At 40.5% G+C, this 19,644-nt stretch overlaps 1 protein-coding gene across 16 annotated transcripts in view; it reads left to right on the top strand.

Annotated features, from left to right (window-relative positions):
- SNCAIP (synuclein alpha interacting protein) overlaps nucleotides 1–19,644 on the top strand; it is a 138,645-nt gene that overhangs the window by 53,580 nt on the left and 65,421 nt on the right. For all 16 annotated transcript variants that reach the window (XM_070233188.1, XM_070233194.1, XM_070233184.1 and 13 more), the window contains exon 2: nucleotides 13,653–13,755. In XM_070233188.1, the coding sequence (XP_070089289.1) occupies nucleotides 13,699–13,755 (57 nt within the window). In that variant the 5' untranslated portion in view covers nucleotides 13,653–13,698. The remainder of the gene's footprint in view (nucleotides 1–13,652; nucleotides 13,756–19,644) is intronic.

Genomic DNA, 19,644 nt, shown 5'->3' with positions numbered 1-19,644 from the left:
AGGTCCCTCTTTAACCCTATTGTGCCAAAGTTAACAAAGAAAAGTATTATCTACCAGTCAAGCTAATGTTCACAAAAATTAATTTTACTCTCCTTATATTTTAATGTGTGCTATGTCTCTAGTATAAAAATAATCCTGAAGAAAAAAAGAACACACATATTTCACATTTCTGCCCTAACACAAAGGAACATATTGCATGTTTGTTAATCCTTTGAAAACAAATGTTTCTTCCTTTTTTTGGAGGGGGGTCAGTTTACAAAACATTTTTTTACCCTTAACCCTCAGCTCTGAGAAGTCAGTATTATTTGCCATAAATTCTTACTAGTTGGGCATATTTGAGAAATAGCATCACATAGACAATTTCTTAATTCGTTATCCCAAAATTAAATCTCACATTAAGGTGGGCTATCTATTGTCTGCTGTTTGTGGTTGTTCTTCAATACTCTACAAGTTCCCGCCAGGCAGTCACGGTGCCTCTGCTTAAGCATGGCAGGAAGAGGGGATCACTACTGCTGGAAACAGTCTGTTTCAAGTCAGGCATCTTGAACTGATGCGCACGATGGGTAGAGATCTTTATGAGATGCAGAAGTATGAACCCCCACAACATGTATTGTTTTCATGAAGGAGAAGGGAAAAGACTAACTGCTATCCAGAAATCTGCATGATTTGTGTATTATAAACCTGAGGAAATTCTTCTCGAAAGGAGTTTATTATAGGCTCTATGTGTTGGGTGTAGCAATTGTAAATCATTAGGGGAAGATCAGGAATAGTCAGCAGAAAATCCACAATCTGACAGCACGTGTGTAGAGAGGCAGTGACTAAGAACCAGTGGTTTTGGAATCAGTCATATCTGGCTTTGATTCCTGTCCCCATTACTTGGTAGCTTTGAGCAATTTACTTTCCTTTCTGGTCTTCTGTTTTCTCGGTGAAATGAGAATGATATTAAGGATTAAATGAGGCTAAATTTATGAAGCAAAATACTAACACAGTGTCTGGCTCAAATTGGTGTTAAGTGGTAGCCAATATGAGCATTATTATTGTGTTATTACTATTGCTATTATCACTTTTAGATTATTATCATCATTAGAAACTCAGGGGTGCCTATTTGACTGACTGCAGTTGACACTGAGGTAATGGAAATTTCTTAGGGAAGAAAACTATGGCGTGGGGACTCTGAGTTGGCTACCCGTCTTAGTAGCCAATTAGGTATAAAGAGTTTAACAGTAAGTGTCAGCCCCCCAAGCTCTGCCTCCCCCCAGTGGAATGATGGGGCTCAGCTTTCCTACCTGTTAACACTGCCATAGACCTCTGACACGTGCCTTTCCCGAAGGGGTTGTGGGTACCAAATCCTGATCTTATCCTTATGTAGAAAAAATATTAGCTAATTTCTTATCACTCTAATCTGTATTTTTTGGTCAGGCCAATGTTGTCCTAGTAAAACAGCTCTTCCTCGTACTGCCAAAAGGCCTGATTTGTAGCATTTGTTAATTCCTATGGTGTAAATACTCCCAGCGCACCCAGTTTCAAGCTCCCAACATGAAGTCACTGAACACAGAGTTGGGAAGAGATGTTCACAGTTGTTCAAGTCAGTGCAAGCTGGCTCCAGGACACCACTGGGTCGGGCCGAAGCATATGTTTTGACAGTATAGGATAGGATGATTGACAGCAAAGTTTATGTGCAAATACAGTAGAGGGAAAGTAGTTTGTCCCTAGAATGGAATCATTATGATATACTTGGCCAACAGAATTCGTCCAGAAAGTGAGTTAATGCCAGATTACTTAAGCAATGTATTTCAGTGCCATTTTTCTGCCTTTGCTCTGTACTCTCTACTCAGGACAGAAGTCTTTTCCTAGCCTCTTGTGCTCTAGGAGGAAATTCTCCCTAATCACATCCCAATTATATTAGAGATTTGGTCATGGACATACTGCTCGTGTTTATAAAAGTGTCTCCCCACCCCGCTCCCTCCCTCCCTTCTCTCCCTTTGTATTTCCTTCCTTACTGACTTCACAGGTATTATCATCTCTTTTATATTGCCAACAAGCCCATGAGATCATCAGAACAGTATTAGTATTTCTGCTTTGCAAAAAGTGGTAGAGAAGCTGGAAAACGACTGAACTTCATAAATCTCTATCGTGTTATTATCATTCTTAATTTGTCATTTTATTTGGAAATCTTCATTGTTATTCAGACAGCTCTGCATCTTTAATTTTTTTCCATGAGGCGAGAGGGTAATTTCAACCTCTGGCCACCTTTCCTTTGCTGTCACAAATTTACCTTGTTCTCTCCTTCATGGTTGTTGAAAGCTGTATCACTCTGTATCTAGGAAATTGCATTACAGTGCTATAAATACATTTCTGAGAACTTTTAATTAAGTGATGATACCTGGAATTTTCTCATTATAGTTAAGTCCCTGGAGGTGAGAAAACAGAGCCCTCTTGGGAAGCTGTTCTGTTTTCAGCAGCTCATCACTGGAGCAAGCAGAATTCTGTTACAGACCATCTTTGAACTGTTAGGGTGGCACCAGTTGACGATTTTGTCAACATAGTGGATTAAAAAAACCCAAGTCTTCTCACTAAATACCTCTTAAAAGTTTTCCAAATGCCTAATGACTTAAACTGAAGAGAAGACAACATTTGAAGTAACCGATTTGCCATTTACCATGAAGCCATCTGCAGACATGCTTGACATCATCGTTTGCACCATTCTGATCCTTGTGAGCTTTGTTGGAAACATGTGTTTATTTTATTCTACAAGGAAATGTATCTCTCGGTGTTTACAGACATCCTTTCTTCTAATTTTCAGTCTTATATTCGTCCACCTCATTAAAAACTTGGTGGTGAATGTCATGAAAATTGTTTATTCTTCTGGTTTCGTATTGGATTCAGCTGGCTGCAAAGTTCTGCACTTCACGGCAGCCCTGACGACTTCACTGGCCATCTGGTTCATGTTACATTTTGCGTTGTTCTACCACCGGAAGCTGTACCAAATTGTCCACCCCTTGAGTGAGGCTCCAAACCTGGACCAACAGCAGCATTCGTTGAAGGTGGTTTCTGCGCTTTGGGTGGCTGGTGTGGCAGTGTACATCCCAGTTTTACTTTACACTAGAAAATCAGAATACCTGAATGCAGGAAATGATACAGATGCCGTGTCTTCCAGCAGGATTTATATGGATTGCCTAATTGACTTTGGAAACAAGCAGGTAGAGTTTTACTATGGGAAAATATTTTTAGTTTTGATTGATAGTCTTCCTTTAGCCATCTTAGTCTTCGTCTGTTTCTGGATGTCTTTTCTCCTTTCAGAAAGAAAGAAGATGACATATGGCGACATCTGGGTTGGAGATGATGATGATTTAGAAATTGACATCCTTAGAGGGGCCAAGTTTAGTATTTTATTAATGTGGCTGATCACTCCACTTTGGATTTCTCACTTTATCTTAGTCTATTTCTTGAAAAACTTGGCAGCGTGTGTCTTTTTTCCAGCTGTTCTCACAGCTCTCTCCTCAGGCTTCTCTGCTCTCAGTCCTTTCCTGCTTATGTTGGTGAATTACAAAATGAAGTTGGTGTCCTTCTGTGGTGCCAAGGAGGAAAAACCCACACTCCAGACTGCAGATGTTTTTCTTTCTCCATATGCTTAATGGCGAAGAACTCAGTTTTAATCATTGAGAAGTAGGCCCCCTCATTGGAAGGTACGGCTAAAATTGCCGTAACCCTCATCAACAGACAGTGTCTGAAAGGGGGGCTAGAAGATTGACTCCTCCCCAAAAATAGACTTCTGAGGGAAACTGTGCAAGAAGAAGATATATGAACACTAAGTTATTATAAGTTGAAGAAAAATAGTCATCACAACATTTGTCATTTAGCAAAATACCAAGATTTTTAATGTAGAAATTCTAGAGTGACTTAACAATGATTATAATCTGGAAATGAACTCAACAGACAATATATTAAGTATTTACTCTGTGCAAGATATTGTGTTAAGAAACAGCAAATTGTTGAAACTGAGGATAGTACTTCCCAGCTAAATCCCTAAAGGTACTTAACAGTAATCTTGTGTTTTCATCTCATGCTTTTCTTGAAATGCCTTGACACTTATAGGAAGTGTATTAGTTAAGGATGCAATGTTCAGTTTTTGCAGTTTATTAATAGTACCTCATCTAAGCTGAAAGCAGATCTTGTTCATTTTCCTTCCACTAAGTGTCTTCAGTAAATTAGGGCCAGATAAAAGCATTGGATCAAAGAATTAGTGCTTGCTAAGTCATACTCTGTGTGTATGTAGAGATGTGCAACATTGGGTTACTATAGATGTTTAGTCCACTATGCTTGCTCAGTCTCCCATATATCAAAGATATATCATATCTTCTTCAGAAAAGAGGGACTTTTATTTTATAGAGGATTTATTTCTTCTTTTGATTGTTAACTTGATACATTTAGAATTGGAAGAACTGATAAAATCCTCATAATAATCTCATTTCTGGATTTGGATTCAATAAAAATAGGCACATTATAATTTAATTAAAAATATATGGCCAGCTTTTTATTTTAAGTGGTTAGTCGTTGTAGCCATTTGGACTGCTTCAGATTCAATGAGTAATTATTTTAAATACCATATGATGTATACATGTTGTATAAGCATTGAATTTTAAACTAATTCTTATTAGATTCTTGCATTTTTCATTTTCCTTCTTTATAAGTAGGCCTGGGATTTATTATACTGTAGTTCTAGTTATTGGATATCCCTAAATTGAGATTCTTGCTCTAAAAAGCCTGCATCAAAAATTATAAACCTGCATCTCGTTAACAGGAGAAACTTAGAACATCTTTGTTGCCATGAAGTGCTATGGAGAAAGGAAATTTTAAAGTAGCCAAGGCCCAAATTTTGTAGGGTTTTGTAAGCCAACGTCTGTCCCTTGTATCGCACTGGGAATTAAAACACACACACACATACTTAAGACCTTCTGAGGTTTCTGGGTGGTCTTCATGGGAAATACTTAGTCCAGTCCACTGAGGCAGTTTAATCAGAAGGGCACTAGGCATGGATCCTGTATAATGAAGTTAACATCTGGGGAGATGGGGATGTGGAAAAAAGGTCGCTATCTTTTAATTAAGTGCAGATGTAGCCAGGGGTGGGACAAGCCATTGATCTTATGTAGTAGTTCTCAAATGTGGTTCTGGGACCAGCAGAATCAGCACTGCCTGGGAACTTGTTAGAAATGTAAATTCTCAGACCTATTGAATCAAAAACTCTAGAGGTTGGACCCAGCAGTCTGTTTTAATATCTCTTCTGGTGATTCTCATCCACACTGGACTTTGAGAATCTCTGGCCTAGGGTTGCTCGGAAGTTTAATCCTCACAAACGATGAGAGATATGAGAATGAAGCCAAGATAACTGACTCCTGATGTACTCTTTAATGCTCCCCATGCATATTGCTATTATGTCTACTTCTCTCTAAAATGAAAATCAGGGTTGTCATCTGTGTTCCATACATTCTCAATGATAATTGCCAAACAAATCCACTGTAGAAATCAAGCAATCTTTTCAGAATCAAGAGTAAAGCATGACCACGTCAGGTGTGCCAAAAATTTGGAACTTGGATTTGGATAGTTTCCTGTACATAACTGAGTAAGGGATCCAGTTCCCAAATTATTCCATAGTTCCTTTCCAGAAGCCAGTGCAAGACATGATTGGCTTAAGCCCAGGCTCAACTTCCCAGTGCTAGAAATATTTCCTTTTTCTTCCCAGATATTTTCTTTTTGTTTGGGCCTCATTAGGTCATAGTTTTGTCCCTGTGGAACTGATAAGTTTTTATCTACAACAGAGAGTAAATCATATTCTCACTGAATGAACAACATTCCAGTTCTGTTTTAAAAATTATTTTCACTTCAACTCTCTTGCTCCCTCTCCCTTTTCCTCTCCCGGAGGCTCCATATTTAATTCACATTCCTGGTAGGATCAGGATGGCAGATGAAGTAGGATAAGGGAAGTTCAACAGAGATTGTCATGGTAGCACCCTGGAGAGAGGTCAGAGTTGGTCAGGATTGTCCTCAGGTCCTGGTTTGGTTTCAGGGGTGTTCCCACTGCCATCTCAGACCACACAGAATCTTTGCATTTAAAGTTCATCTTTTCCTCCTTCCAAATGCAGGATTCTCATCTTTCTTCCTTAGAGGATCCCTCCAAACCACTATATGAACAATTTCTTGCTGGGGTGGTTGTGATCTCTTAAGCGGCCCGTTCCATTTAAGCCCATTCCAAACGTCATTATTACCAGGTCTTTGCTGAGACTAGCATCGCTGAAACTTCCTCTAAGATCTACCCTTGAAGTCAGATCCTCTTTTTACCTGATGGCTCTTTAGATTCTTAAAGAAAGGGAAGAGTGCTTTTCTCTTCTCCAAGTTAGATATTTCCTTAGCTGTGCCACATGAGACAGAGTCTTCCAACCACTGGCTGTCTTGACTTCCTTACTCTGTCTTGGTACATTGCAGTTTATCTGTGGCCTTCTTAAGAAGTGGCATCCAGAACTGAACACAATATATTCTTTCTTGTGTTTACAAATGTGTTTATATTTTTTTCTATTGTACGTTCTTTTATCTTCTCTTGTGCAGCTGCTGTGAGCATGGATTCTTTCTCTCCTCCTTCCAAAAAGAATTTTAAATGTTAAACTCACTTTAAATCACACACAAATATGAATTTAAAAGTACCTCTATCTCTAGCCTTAAAAACTAAGGTCTTTTCAAACTCTAAAGTTCTAGCATAAGTTAGTTCATTCTCAGTATTTAGATTTTAGAGATAATGAAATGACTCCCAAATCATTTGCATGCAGTTTAAACTATGAGCTAGGGCTCAAAACTACAGAGAGACCAACCTTTATGTGGACTTGTCAGAGCAATCGTGATCTCTAGAATGAGGTTTTCTAGTCCAGTGCTGTCTTGCTTGCCTTTTTAATAAGACCTAAGGGAAGATGGTCATAAGCAAATTTTCTTTGAAGATGAAGTATTAAACCAATTGGCTATGGCATGGAATGTTTTATAGACGAGTTCAGGGATATCTGTGGGTAAGGTATGTTAGGTACACAGAGGTCTATACACTTTTATTTAATGATGATGATCATGCCTGCCATTTCTATTTAGACTCTGCTGAAAAGAAGAATGAGCAATTCCTCTGGAGTTACAGTTCGTGAACACCTAAAGCAATACAATTCAGGGCTGAGGAGGTCTATGGAATTCTGCTTTGAAGACATGCTCATGTTTCCCAGCAATCCAGGGGGCTAATCAGAAGAGTTGTGGACTTGTTATTGGGCAGTGGTTTGTCTGAGCTGGCTTTGCCCTGACTTAGTAGTACATAACCTTGCCCAAAACATGCCCAAGTTTTACCATCTGTAAAATAAGAAGGATATGATTGTGAATCACCACACACACCCTCTGCCTCCCTCATGTAGTTGTAATAAATAAAGTCAGGTAAAACAAATTGAAGAAGATTTGAAAAAATGAAACATTTGATACAGGTGAAGTGTTACTTCATCAGTACAGTTTCGGCAAGCTGAAATAAGGAAGAAAAGCAAACTTAACATCAGAAGTCTTGTCTGTGTGTCTGTGAGGCAATTACAGAACCTCTCTGAGCTTGGTTTCCTTATCCCCATAAAGGAGATTATAAAGATATTTGTCTCCCAGAGTCTTTGTGAAAGAAAGATGAGAGAGTATAGGTAAAAGCACCCGGACCTAGATCCTGGTACAAAATTTTGCTTCACAAGTGTTTCCGTGGGTGTTCAAATGCCACACCCCTTCCCCAGCAGCTGGAGCGGACTCAGTCGATTACATTGAAGTCTCCTGTTGGATAGAAAATGTTCACTTGTATTTCTACAAACATGCCAGGAAATTTGATATTCCAAGAAGATGTGCTCTGTTTACACTCTGGCTTTGGAAATACTTCCCTGATCACCCCTGCATATCACCCTACCCTGGACCTCCCCCTTCAAGATCCCTTTCCTAAAGTAAAAACAGCAGTAGGTGCTGAATCAGTATTATCCATCTTTATGGAAATTCTCCTTCAGAATTCTCACCTCTAGGCCTTTGCCTGTGGTATAAGCACTACCTGGAACCCTTGCTCCTGCCTCTGCAACTTCCTCCCCATTCATACCCTCGTCCTCCAGCTTTCAGCTTAGACTTCACTGTATCGGGCACATTTCCCTTATCTCCAAGGTCTAGGTTAGGTCTCCCAGGCTCCTAGGTATTCATTTGTCTTGGCAATGACCACATTATATTGTAATGGCTTGTTTTCTTGCCTGTCTCTCCTTGTACTGCATGCCCGTACGGATGTGGAGAGTGGTATAGGTCTTATCCAGCCTGTACACACAGGAATATTCCATAAATGAAGAAGTGGGTGAAATCTACAGAGCTCTGCTTTCCCCCTTTCTCCTCATGTGTACTTCTTGGCTCTCCTTCAGTTGCCTCTTTCCAGTAGAAATTTCTTGCCTCTATCATTTTTCTGCTTTAAGAGTAGGCATTTTGCGACTGCCATGCTTCTGGCCACTGCTGAATCAAAGAGTGAAAGAAACTGAATCCAACATTTGGAATGAGTTGCTTCCTCGCCAGCCAAGCTACTGAGCCAACTGGGGACAACATTTCATATATTCCACTTTTTTCCACCCACGCCTTCTAGTACTTAGTTTGTGATTTTTCTTTTTTGGCTCTTGTCATTTTAAAGAAAGTAAGTTCAGTATCTATATGCAGGCTTTCAAGCTGAAGACTTATCCCAACACAAATGTGGCTCTGTGTGTGTGGGTGGGTCGGTGGGTATAGGGAGCTGCTGTGTTTTCCCAAGTATTGGTGAATTAAAGAGTAAAGAAAGAAGCTGTAATGCAAATCGATTGAGGTTACCTCATCACTGAATGTACTCTGCTCATTTATTTTGACAAGCCCAACTTACTTTTAATTACCGGGCCTCATAGTATACTGGTAAATGTAGCAATAGTGACTTTGGCAGAAAAGGAGAAATCTGTGTAACATGAGCCTTCAGAATGAGTCCATGCTGACTCCTTGTAAAATGGAGTGAGGCAATTCATTTTAAGAAGAATTTCAGTAGAGCAGTTTATGTGATATGTGACTATAGTCGCAAATCAGTAAGCCTTTTATGAGCCAAGCACACCAGAATGTGTACATTAAGTGAGTGTAGTTTCTCAAAGAAATTTTCTTGGCCACTCCAAGCTTTTTCCAGTGATGCTGCCATTACCCAACAGATTTTTGGAAGTCTTCATTTGGAATTATTTTCAGAGTCAGTTTTCAAATCACACACAAAAAAATTAAAAATAGCACCTGAAAATCATAGTACTGAAGGGGGGAGATTATTCCTAAATTGCTTGCCTACTTTTTATTATCCAGTTGGACTCTTAGTTACTTTGAGCTCTTTCCAAATTGAATCTTCCCTTGAAGGAAGCAATTGGGCCATCACTGAGGTCATTCATGAGAAGGTGACGTAGTGTTGATAGACCCATTAGGGCCAGGAGCCCCTCCCACACACTTTAATAGGCACTGGAGGGACTTCTGTTCTTGGCAGTTTGTCAGAACTCTGTGAGGGTAGGAAAAGTCCTACAGACATAGTGTATAGTTGATACTCATTATTTTGTTCTTCATCTCCTCTAACCAGGCATCAATTTGGAGTTTGGGTGAAGTTTCTCCTGGTGCCCTGGGTGCATCAAAAGAAACGGGGCAATTTGTCACCAATAGCTTCTGCACAGCATGCAGGTCCCAGCCACCTAGCCTGGTGTTCCCATGTTCTAATATTTTTCTTTTTTCCCTCCCTATCAATTTTCCTACCCGAATTGGTAGAGCTAAACCATTGGAAATGTCTCCCGTACCTTTCTCTACTCTCCTACCTCTGCCCAATCTCCATCTTCATCTCTCCCCCTCTTAAAAAAAATTATACACACAACATACCTGCCTAAATGAATAACAAGTTAAAAATTGCCAATGGCAGTGAAAAGAAATTGAAAGCTCAATTGAGTTTGAAAAGAAATGATTTCAATCAGTCAACAGTACCTAAGGTAGACAGACTTTGTAAGAGGCTTGTTGGGGGAAGAAGGGAGACCCTTCCTCAGAGAAAGCCCTCAGGACCTCAGAGGACCTGGGACAAGTGACTGCAGCTTGTAGGGTCTGGGCTGATGGGGTGGGAATGCAGTGCAAATTTATAAATAACTGGGTCCTGAGATATCAGAGGGGCCCAAGGCCAAGTATGATGCATAGCAATAAAGTTCTCATGTAAAAGATTTTAAGCTGGACTGCCCTTTCTGGGGAGGCTGAGAAATGTTTTTCACTAAGGCGTAAACCCACTCTTGTTGGCTCTGAGTAGGCTTGGTCCTCTTGCATCCAAGCTGCTGGTCTGGCCAAATGGAGGATGGCTTCGGTCTTTTTCTGGGCTTGGACTTGGCGCAGCTTCGCCCTTCCCCTCTAGTCACAATGGTGAAGTGGCATAATGTAAATCCACAAAGCCAATCACCGTCAGGGCAAGAACCCTTCCCTCCCTCAGTTCTAAAGTGAAGGAAACATAATCCTCACCTCATCGTAACATTTTATTCTGTCTGTGAAGGTTTTCTTTTTCTAGTAATAAGAGAGAAAATGGAGGCTCTGTAAAAGCACAAATTGTAACATGCTGGTAGTTTATTCGTGAGAAATTTTATTTTGTTGCTGTTGAGATATGAGAATTTAAAACAATCTTAGGATACAGATTCAATCTTAGAATACAAATGAAGTAAACATCATTTGGCAGGAGGCACCAATTAAAAAGGGGGGGGTACTTATTGTTTAATACTGAATTCCTTTGAGGGGTCAACGCTGAAATGCCCCCAAGGCCAGGCAGGGCTGTCAGTGCCAAGAGCAGATCCCGAGGGAGCTGGTGAACTGGGGAGCGCCTGCCTCCTAGACAGGTAGGGGCAGCTGCAGCTCAGTTCTAGCCAATTGTTGTCATGGGGATTGCAGACTTGTGCTGCCAGAACTTCAGATATTTTTAAAGTGAAGCCAGAAATCCAGAATTTTATGTGAAATCACCCAAGGTCTACAAGTTGGCAACTGACTTGATTTTTTTTTTTAAACACTGCTAGGGCCAAAACACATCACATCTGTGGGCCAGCTTTGGCTCAGGGGCCTCCAGTGAGTGCCCTCCGTAGCTGTGCATTCCCTCAGAGCCCGTGTGTCCCTGGGCAGAAAAGGGGGCTCACTGGTTTCCATTGTGGGCTGGTGTCGGGGGTGGGGTGGTACCATAAGAGCAGGATGAGAAAAGCGTCCACAGCCCAGGGCAGTTTCCTCATCATGCTGGATTACTTGCAACAGCTGCTCTAACCTGGCTCACCCCTTCCCACTGCATCCCTCGTTCCTCAGAAAGGAGTGCCCGAGGGTGCCAGGTGCTCAATGGAAGGCAGATGATGGAGGAGGAGGCAATGCAGTCACCACTGGGACAACTGTGGACTCACCCTCGACTAAAAAGAAGCAGTGTTGGGAAGGTGGCCAGGAATGGTGAACCACAGCAATTTCTGCACATTATAAATGAGGATGTAATAGTTTTAAAGTGGCACCTTGAAGGAGTAAAGCACTGAAACCAGACAGAAGAAATTAGGTCATAGATAGAATACAGCATCCTAAAAGAGATGGCTGTGTGTGGTGGCCCATTAGGAGTAAAGGAGAGTCCTGGATGCCTTGGACCCCCTTAGTCTGAGGCTGGACCACTTAACCCACTGACATAAATATGAGCAGCCGCCCAGGTCTTCTTGTAATGGGCTGGAACTGTTGTAACTCTTGTGTTCTGGCCTATAGAATAAAGAATCTCACCACTATCCTCCAAGTCCTCCAAGTGTTTCCATGTTTCTGGTGATATTGTGTTTGTCTGTACCCCATCCTGACACCCAGCCTCATCTTTGTGTTCACTAAAGCCATGGGAATTGTCTGTAAATCAACAATTAATCATGGATTACAGATTTAGTGAAAAGACATTGGATTGGAAGCAAGTCTGTTAGTTGACAAGCTGGAGTCCAAAGAGTCTGGATTGTCTCAGAATCCACCAGAATGGGAGAGAAAGTTATTTTGAGTAATTTGCAAGTATGAGTGTGTGTTTTTCTCTGAAAGCTTTGTGAGGATTAGAGGAAAAGTGATATAATTTTGTACCAAGCAATTTGCTTAAGAATCTATTTTTAGATTTCTATAGATAATAAAATTTCTGGCTTTCTATATATTTATATATAATGTATGTATTTTACAAATATAAATTGTTTTTCATTTTAAACTTTTCTGTGATTTCAAAAGAGCTTTTAACATTTATTCAAAATGGATAATCTCATTTGAACATGGTAGTAATATCCTAATCCTTTCTTGACTCAAATTCTGCATCTACTATAATTAAAAATATGTAAAAATGGTATAAGTGTGTGGGAAGGGAAAGAGAGGAAACACTGAAAGTTAAATCAAGTGATGGGTTTGAGATATGGGATGGCAAGAGATTTTCTCCACCTTTATTATAATTACGCTATTTGTGTAGCTTAAAAAAATCTCAAAATAAGAAAACAGTGCCTTCAGAATAAGAGTTTCCTTTTAAAAAATAGGTGTTTTTATATTCTTGTTCTTTTGTTGATAAGCCCATTTTCATCAGCCTAGATTTATTTTCACTTTCCAATAATGTATTCCTCATTCTTCAGCAAGGTGCCCCTTGATTAGAGAACTGAAAGAGGAAAAACTGAATTATTTCAGATAGTCAAGTCTGAGTACATCAGTTTTTATAATAGGGAAGACAAGTTACGGGAAATGGAATCTTATTTGATGTCTGTGAGTTGGCTCTGGGGAAGATAACTACACACCGAGGCGCTGCCACAAGATCTATATTTCTGTTCTTGACATCTGTAGGTGCCACCGCCAACACCAATGGTGATGATGATAAGTGATGGGAAAATGAACTGGGAGGTGATGTATCTTCCTTGACAGATTTAAAGAATTGCCGCAGGCAGCCCCAAGGCAAGTGCTGACTGAGGACATTCTGGCGCCTGCATCAGGTCACTCGGACTCAGTCGGGCAAAGCTGTTAGAAGCAGGGGCAATGCAATAATTCTGTGGTTTAAATCTGTACTTAGATCCTTTTTTTTTTGAGGGGTGAACTAGAGGTTGTGCTACAAGTTCTGTAATATCAATTACTGTTGCTTAGTTGGTGTCTGTCTTGTACTTGTGTTATTACTGTGGAGATTATTCATTGCTCCATGCACAGCATCCAAGGGTGTGCTCACAGTAAACATTCGAATATGGTTTTCCTAATATTTTGAGGCTTAATCCCCATCCCTGAAGCCCCTACTTTAACCCAGGGTGTGCTAAGTGCTAGGGATGGGTTGGGTCAATCCTAATATTGATCACCGGGGAAGAGCTGTTGTTCCAGCAAAGATAAGCAGGCATAAAGAAGTGAAGCAAAGGACCATGGGTGCTCGCTGGGGAGCCATACTGGGGATCCTGGAGGATCTCTGCTTAGCACTTCTGCAAAGCCAGGTTGGGGACATTCAAAGAGAGGAAATGTGCTCAAAGGCAACACTAGCACTCAAGTATCCTTCTCTTTTTGTTTGTTTAAGTATAGATATGATTTTTGGTTATAAAACAGCTAACCTTTTTGCCTTTCTTTTTTGCTTCTGTCTTGTTCAGGACTTTATAAGTATTTAGCCTTACTCAAAATGTGCAAAGAAGAATAATGGAAGCCCCTGAATACCTTGATTTGGATGAAATTGACTTCAGTGATGACACATCTGTAAGTATTGCTACTTGCAAGCAGTGCGTCAGGAGGTTCTGCCTTCACCTACGTGGCTACCTCTTACAGTCTATATATCCTAAACTCTTCCGACTGGATTTAGAAACTGACAGCAGAAATCCTGTGTGGCAAACAAAGTGTGGTTTTGGGGCCTCCTGGACTGAGAAGTGAATCCCACTTAATTGTGTGTCAGCTTGGATGAGAAAGGCATATAATGTCACTGAGCCTCCCATTCCTAATCTTTCATTGTTGTCAAAACGATTCATTGAGGGACCCACCCCATGGCGTAGTGGTTAAGTTCATGCACTCTGCTTTGGTGGCCCAGGGTTCACCAGTTCAGATCCCGGGCACGGACCTATACACCACTCGTCAAGCTGGTGTTTGGCAGCATCTCACAGACAAAATGGAGGGAAGATTGGCACAGATGTTAGCTGAAGGACAGTCTTCCTCAAGCAAAAAGAGGAAGATCAGCAACAGATGTTAGCTCAGGGACAGTCTTCCTCACCAAAAGACAAAAGGTTCATTGAGTACATTTATGAAGTGCCTGTGTAAAGTGAAAGTGTAGACAGTTTCATAGAGTTACTTATGACATAATTAACCCTATGAATGTTAATTCTCTTTATATCAATGGCTCTGCTACAGCCAGCATTCTTTAGAGTTCACGGGGATACAGACTGAAGGATGGCCCAAGTTATTAGCTGATGAACAATAAGAGGAATCCTTCCAGTCACTGTAGTTATCAAAACACAGGTTGGACACTTTCTGGGAATATTGAGGAAGAGTCATGCATTGATAAGGACTGGACCAGCTGACCTGTGAGGCCTTGCTTAATGCTGTGGGCCTTGCTTAATGCTGTGGGCCGATAAGCTTCTTAGTTCCCACAACACCCACAAACTTCCTGCAGCCTCCAGGTTAACTCACAGCTGCTCTGAATGGGTTGTCTACATGCACCTTGCTTAGAGCTACATGTGACTTTTCCTGGGCCACACGCTCAGTTCTGCCACAGAGGCCAACCAGCAAACATGTTGGCCTCTCACATCCCAACCAAATCGGACTAACTCTCAGAGGACGTGGTGAGAAGGCTGCTGTAACTTTTCTTCCCAAGACCTCCAAGGTCACAATTTCCAACCTTGCTTTTCATCGATCTCTCAAGACCTGGAGCTTTGGGTCATCACTGGAAAGTATCTCAAAAAGAAAAGCTTATTTTAACATGCCTCTGGCATCAGTGTTATTCCTCTACTTGACTCCTTACTTTGGAGTAAAATTTGCATATTGTGCACAAGAATTGGGTTACTGGAACGAATTGACAAATTGCCTATTTTATACAAGCTTGGGTGAGTCTCTGTAGCATGGAAACGTGAATTCAGCCATTCCCTATTTCAGCTTCCAGACAGTTTTTATTCATCCTCAAGACCAATGTGAAGTGAGTTCTTCTTTCTCACGATACCTGTCTGTCTGTCTGTCACTCTCATCTCTTTTTAAATCACTGCGCTTGACTGAAAAGTGTTCAGAGCATGGTTCTTTTTTAACCACTTCCCTCAAGGTATTTTGTGCTGAGTGGAGAAGAGCAAGGAAAATAGTGATAACGTGAAAGGAGTGGGCAGGGCGGAAGGTGTTTAGAAAGGGAAACGTGTGTCATGAGTGGGAGTTCTGGGTAGCTCTCTGAGCTTTGATAATGAAGTTACATTTTAAGAGCATAGACTTTAAAGGCACCAGTCTGGGCTCCTGCCTTGTTCTGACATTGCTGGCCGGAGCGTGTTAACTTCTCCTCTCTGACGCACCCACCTAACTTGTAAGGTTGTTTTGAGGATTGAGTGAAATAATAATACATGTGAAGCACTTAGCTTGGCACACAGTAAGTTGTTCTTAAAAATGGTAGCTTTTGTTATTATTTCAATGAATGCTAGAATAATATTTATATGACCAATGGTGAAGAAAGAACTCAAGGGAAAAGACCAGGCATCGTGTCAAGACTTTTTAAAAAAAATACAATAGAGCAGTTGTATTTACAGAAGAATCATCTGGCAGCAGCCCATAATTTTGATGAATTAGGAATCTCCACTTGAAAGATAATAAAATATGTTAAGCAATATCTGAGGCTGTTTAGCAAATTGGGATACAGGATTGTGCAATAGTTGAGCTTCTATAACTTGACCACTCTGAAACATAAATAAAGACATCCATCTGTAATTGTGTAACTGCACTCAAACCTTTCGCCCTTTCAAATATGTTCCTCTTATTTGGATCTTTAACCTGCATTTAAACTTAAATCAGAAGGAAAAAAGTGAAATTGCATAGAATTGTTGAAACAATAGTAACAGCTATCGTTTATTGAGCACTTACTGTGCAATAGGCACTGTCTTGTTTGATTCTCACAACAATCCTATGAAGAAGGTGCTTATGATTTTCTTCATTTTACAGATGAGGAAACTGAAGCGTGGAGGGGTTGTATAACTTGTCCGGGGTCACCCAGCTAGTGAGGAGCACTCTGTCTCTGTAACATCTACTTTTAGCCACAATGCTTGACTGCCTCTCCGAGATGAATAGTCTATTGCAGTGGTCCTCATCAGGGTCAATTTTACCCACTCCCTGGGGGAACATTTGGCAATATATGGGGACACTTTGGATCTTCATAACTGGGGAGGTGCTACTGGCATCTAATGGGTAGAGACCAAGGATGTTTCTAAAGAACCTAAAATTCCTGGTTTATTTTAATCCACATGAAACAAAGAAGCTCTACTTTGGCAGGCAACCACTGTAACATGGTAGTTTTTTTTTTTTTTTTTTTTTTGAGGAAGATTAGCCCTGAGCTAACATCTGCCACCAATCCTCCTCTTTTTGCTGAGGAAGATTGGCCCTGAATTAACATCCGTGCCCATTTTCCTCTACTTTATATGTGGGATGCATGCCACAGCATGGCTTGATAAGCAGTGCTAGGTCCGTGCCCAGGATCTGAGCTAGCCAACCCCGGCCTGCCAAAGCGGAGCCAGTGAACTTAACTGGAACACCACCAGGCTGGCCTCAACATGGTAAATTATTTTATAATAGTTCCATCTGATCCAGGTTTAATACCTTCAATGTGTCGGAATAGTGTTGTTCTTATATAATGATTTCATGAGGAAAGCAGTGGAGATAACCTCTTAAATTTTGAAATGGTTATTCTCAGTTTATTTAGGTAAACTAGGAGCAATAAACGTTACAACTGCTTTAAGAGCTAAATGGAGACTATTCAGATGCTAACATTAAAAAATGAAGATGTACTCAACTTGCTAATTCGCTGGCATAAAGAGAAGTGTAGTCTCCCATAAACATGCCTTTACTTTTAGGGTTTTGTAGACCTCCACCTCTGACAGCTCTTAAGCCTCTTTCCTGGTTAAGTGGCAGGAAGGGGGAGGAAAATGCACAGTACATTTGAAAAAGATGTTTACTGAAAGATACTTGAGTTTAAAATTGCTCTTCTTACTCTCTAGCCATAGCCTGATTATGTACTCTAGGCTTTGTGTTTCATGATTTTTCCCTCTGGTCATGAGCCTGGTTCTTGTTTTAATTAAAACACAAGCTGTCTATGAGTACAAAAAAACAACTAGAACTTTTTTGCCTTCACCTAATGAGATAAAACACAGAAGGCAATAAGATTATTTTGAAGTTTCCCAGACTCAAAAATAATGCTCATCCTTTGCAAAATGCAGAGTTTAAACTATACATTCTTGTAACCCTGCCATCTAAAAGGGCAGAGCATTGTGCAGTAACTGCAGATCTGAGAGGGAGAGATGACGACACGCATAAACACAAAGGTTCAAAGTGGGGCTCTTCTGTCACTGCAAATGGGCTTACAGATTTCTCTCTTTATTCCTATGGAAGCCAGATCCCTCTATCTTAAAAAAGAAAAATGCTCTGGTATACTCTTACCATGGAGTTTTAGTAGCCATGATGTTTCTTTTATTAAGAGAGGTCAATTTGCTATTCTCAAAAATAGTATTGAGCACGGGCCTGAATAAAGCAGAGGCCGAGCCAAGGATCTGTTGAAGACTCACTCATCGCCCTCAAATGGTGGCTGTGCCATGCACCATGCTGAACTTCTCAGGTCAATTATCGTATTTAAGCCTCACATCAGCTCTGCAAAGCAGGCCTTCTTTTAATCCCCTGTTTGGCAGATGAAAAAATTGAGGCTTAGAGAGGTCATATGACTTTCACAAGGTTACAGATAGTTAAGTGGCAGGGTCAGTATTTAAATAAAGAACTCTTTGACCACATTACTCTTCTCCTTCTGAGCCACTTGGTTGAGTGGAAGAATCTTTGGACCAGTCATCTCATCCATCACTATCCCCAGATGGCACTGAAGCCATTGCAAGTAGCTTTTTGGAAGTAACGAAGTTGGCATATATTATAAATAAAGAAAAGAAAAGAAACTAAAGAAAACTTAAGCAAGTCTCTTAATTTTACTGTACCTCAACTTTCCCATCTGTAAAATGATAATAATCATCTCTAGCTATTGGAGAAAATATGAAATTTTATATACGTATATGTATATAAAGACATACCCACATATTTATATGTATATACACATATGTACATGTACATATGTACAGATACATGTAAATATATACATACACAAGCATACGTGCACATACACACATAGAAGTCAGGAAAATATTCCTCTGCACATGAATTTTGTTGCCTTTCTGTATTACTGTGACTGCAACTTTGATGAAAGTTGGTAATTGCATAACATATTTTCATGCAAATCAAATGAGCTCAAGATAAATGTATCCTTCCACTTTACTATCCCCTTTGAGCCAAACCCTTGCAACCTAGAGTAATAGCACAGAACTATGTGGATTCATTTTCCTAAGGTGCTTGGACCACTGTCTGGTAGAAAATGAATGTTATGGCAACCAAACCTCACTTTCAATGACTTTCACATTTTCCGTTCTACACATCAGGCATCAGTAGCACTGTAATACCTGCCCCTCTATGTTTGTGTGCAGCACCTTTTACTCTACGCAATCCCCTGACACTTCCCAGATTTTGTTACATAGCAACAAAGAGCTATTTCACAGCAGTGGGAGACCTTGAGAAAGAGTATGTAGAATTTATCAGGCAGAGTTGGGCCGGTAAAGAATACAGCCTTTGCCCTGATCTTAGATGTGAAAAAGGGTAGAAAGATCTTCAGGGTACAGAGAGCCTGTAAGATCCTAGTGTGCTTTCTTCTGCGCTTCCTAGAAGGTGACCAAGACTTTCACCTGGACTCTGGCTGCCTCAGTCCCTTCTTCGCCATGCCTATCTATCAGCCCTGCCCTTCCTAGTCGTTGCTTTGCTCTTATCTAGATTAAAACTTTTCTTAGTGCTTCTCTGTATGATCTAGTTCCATCAGTGTTCAGACGTTCTTTCTGCAGTGTCCTGTATTCAATCTAAATTACCTCTCATTCCTCCCCTTCTCCAGCCTCCCGTTATCAAAGATCTCACACCTTGTTCTAATGTCATTTGTTACATGTGTTATCTTGTTTTCTTAACACCTTCCCAGAAAGGAATTAGGAATAATCTAATCCAGGCAAGCTAAATTATATGTTCATGTTCCATAACTAGTGTTAGAACCCAGACTAGAACCCAGGTCAGACTTCAAACCTTGGACCGGGCACCTCCTCCTGAGTCGGTGGAGAGCAAGCTTATGGATAGAGTGATTTCCAAGAAGAGAAAGCAACTGGCAGATTTTTTTATTTGTTGTTCCCTTGCTCTGCAGATAGCTCTAAAACTTCTTATCTTGCCTGATAGTCATAGCAGTTATTAGACTGACCATGCAGGTTATTTACACAAACTGTTTACCTTTTGTGCATAACTAGATTTTATTCAAGTCTACTCAAAAAGCATCTATTAAACATTTACAGGAAT

This window comes from Equus caballus, chromosome 14 (assembly GCF_041296265.1).
Source record: "Equus caballus isolate H_3958 breed thoroughbred chromosome 14, TB-T2T, whole genome shotgun sequence".
Lineage (NCBI taxonomy): Eukaryota > Metazoa > Chordata > Mammalia > Perissodactyla > Equidae > Equus > Equus caballus.
This window is presented reverse-complemented; position numbering and strand designations above follow the sequence as displayed.